Consider the following 1,438-nt stretch of genomic DNA (forward strand, 5'->3'; position numbering starts at 1 on the left):
TGCATTCAAGCTTGCAAACACATAAGTTTTGCATTTGACCGACAAAACAACCATGGTGTGTATATATAGGAGGTGACCGTGTTGGTTTTGTAACTGCGAAATTTATGAAGTTTGTTTAAAATTTGATCTCTTTAGTTGAAGGTCGAAATTCAATTTATTTGAAGGTAATTTAGATTCTCAGATTCAAAAAGGCATACGGCCAGACAAGCGGCAATCAAAGCAAAACAAATCAAACAATTTTAAATTATCATCATGTTTTAAAGCAGTCATTGATCATGACAAAGCCGGCAGAATTTGTGTGACTACAATTATCTAACTATAGTGAAAATTCAAGCTGAACGGTCCTGTGATTTCAAATTTTATTTTATTTCGATTTTTTTACTTTTATCTAAACATACATATCTGAAGAACTAAGAAAGAAGTGCACACGGTTCTAGGGGTCATTTCGACCAGATGTTCCTGAAGTTTGGTGTTTTCATTGATGATTGATGTTTGCTCCAATTTGAAAACAGAAAACAAAACAATTAGAATGGGATGAATGGAAATGCTGCATCGTCAGCTACAGTTCGGCTGAAAACGAATCCTTTGATGGCTTGTTTTATTATCGATTCGTTTTTTTTAGCTCTTTTATAATCTTCGATAAGCTCTTGTAGGTTTTTTTGTGTTAATTTTTTAGTTCTAAAAACCGGCGACGGCATGTAGGTTTCCGAGAACTTGATCGTCTAATGTCCGTGAACAAATAAATTCGGAAGCAGTCCTCCATTTGAACGATATTCAAGGCAAGGGTCAACGTCACATTCTGGTGGCCTCTGAAAAACAAAATCAAATTATCAGATCGAAAACCAAAAATCTCTTTAAAGTTCGAAACTTACTTCAAACCATTGCCATTGTCCCAGAAAAGAATGTACTTGGTGTTCATGTTCTTGAAGTCCAGCAGGGCATTTTTGCCTCGCAGGATCATTTTGTCCCACCTGATTGAGCTCGTTCTGTTCCGTCTGGTATTCGGCCGTCAGATACAAGAACAGCTGCTTCACACTCCAGTTCAATACCGTATTCAGGTTGGTATTAAGATCGAACGTCCGGAACGTTTTTGCTGCAATATTTAATTGAAAATCGAATCACTCCCATCTCAAAACGAAAACGCTTACGTGGTCTAAATTTTCCAAACTATAGCATATACCTACTGAGATTTCTTTTCAAACTTATACTAGCACTTTGACGGCGTTAATCCGAGCCGGAGTTCGGTTATCGTTGAAGAAAGTTGACGTAAAGCACCAGAATGTCCTATCGATTGTGGTGTAAACACAAAAACTCCAAAGCATGCTGTTAAAATTTTTGAATTAATGGTTAAAGCCTTATTCGTCAACTTTATTTTGGCCAAAATTTCTCAGAAGCCGGCTTTTACTCTAGCTTTTATGAAAATAGGAGGCGTCTTCAA

At 36.8% G+C, this 1,438-nt stretch overlaps 1 protein-coding gene across 1 annotated transcript; it reads right to left on the reverse strand.

Annotated features, from left to right (window-relative positions):
• Nucleotides 1-347: 347 nt before the first annotated feature.
• On the reverse strand, nt 348-1,130 carry LOC129742317 (signal peptidase complex subunit 3-like). Its single transcript, XM_055734208.1, has 2 exons — nt 873-1,130; nt 348-809 (listed from the first exon to the last, which is right to left on the reverse strand). Exons 1-2 carry the CDS (start codon nt 959-961, stop codon nt 665-667), a joined length of 234 nt encoding a protein of 77 aa, XP_055590183.1. The 5' UTR covers nt 962-1,130; the 3' UTR covers nt 348-664.
• Nucleotides 1,131-1,438: the final 308 nt, after the last annotated feature.

The sequence above is a fragment of the Uranotaenia lowii genome, chromosome 2, assembly GCF_029784155.1.
Source record: "Uranotaenia lowii strain MFRU-FL chromosome 2, ASM2978415v1, whole genome shotgun sequence".
Taxonomy (NCBI): Eukaryota; Metazoa; Arthropoda; class Insecta; order Diptera; family Culicidae; genus Uranotaenia; species Uranotaenia lowii.

Bases quoted from the DNA above. Each gene is read 5' to 3' on its own strand.
- LOC129742317 (XM_055734208.1), bottom strand. From the start codon at position 961: ATGATCCTGCGAGGCAAAAATGCCCTGCTGGACTTCAAGAACATGAAC. The intron at 810-872 runs GTAAGTTTCGAA...TTTGTTTTTCAG, and splicing joins GACAATGGCAATGGTTTGAA to AGGCCACCAGAATGTGACGT.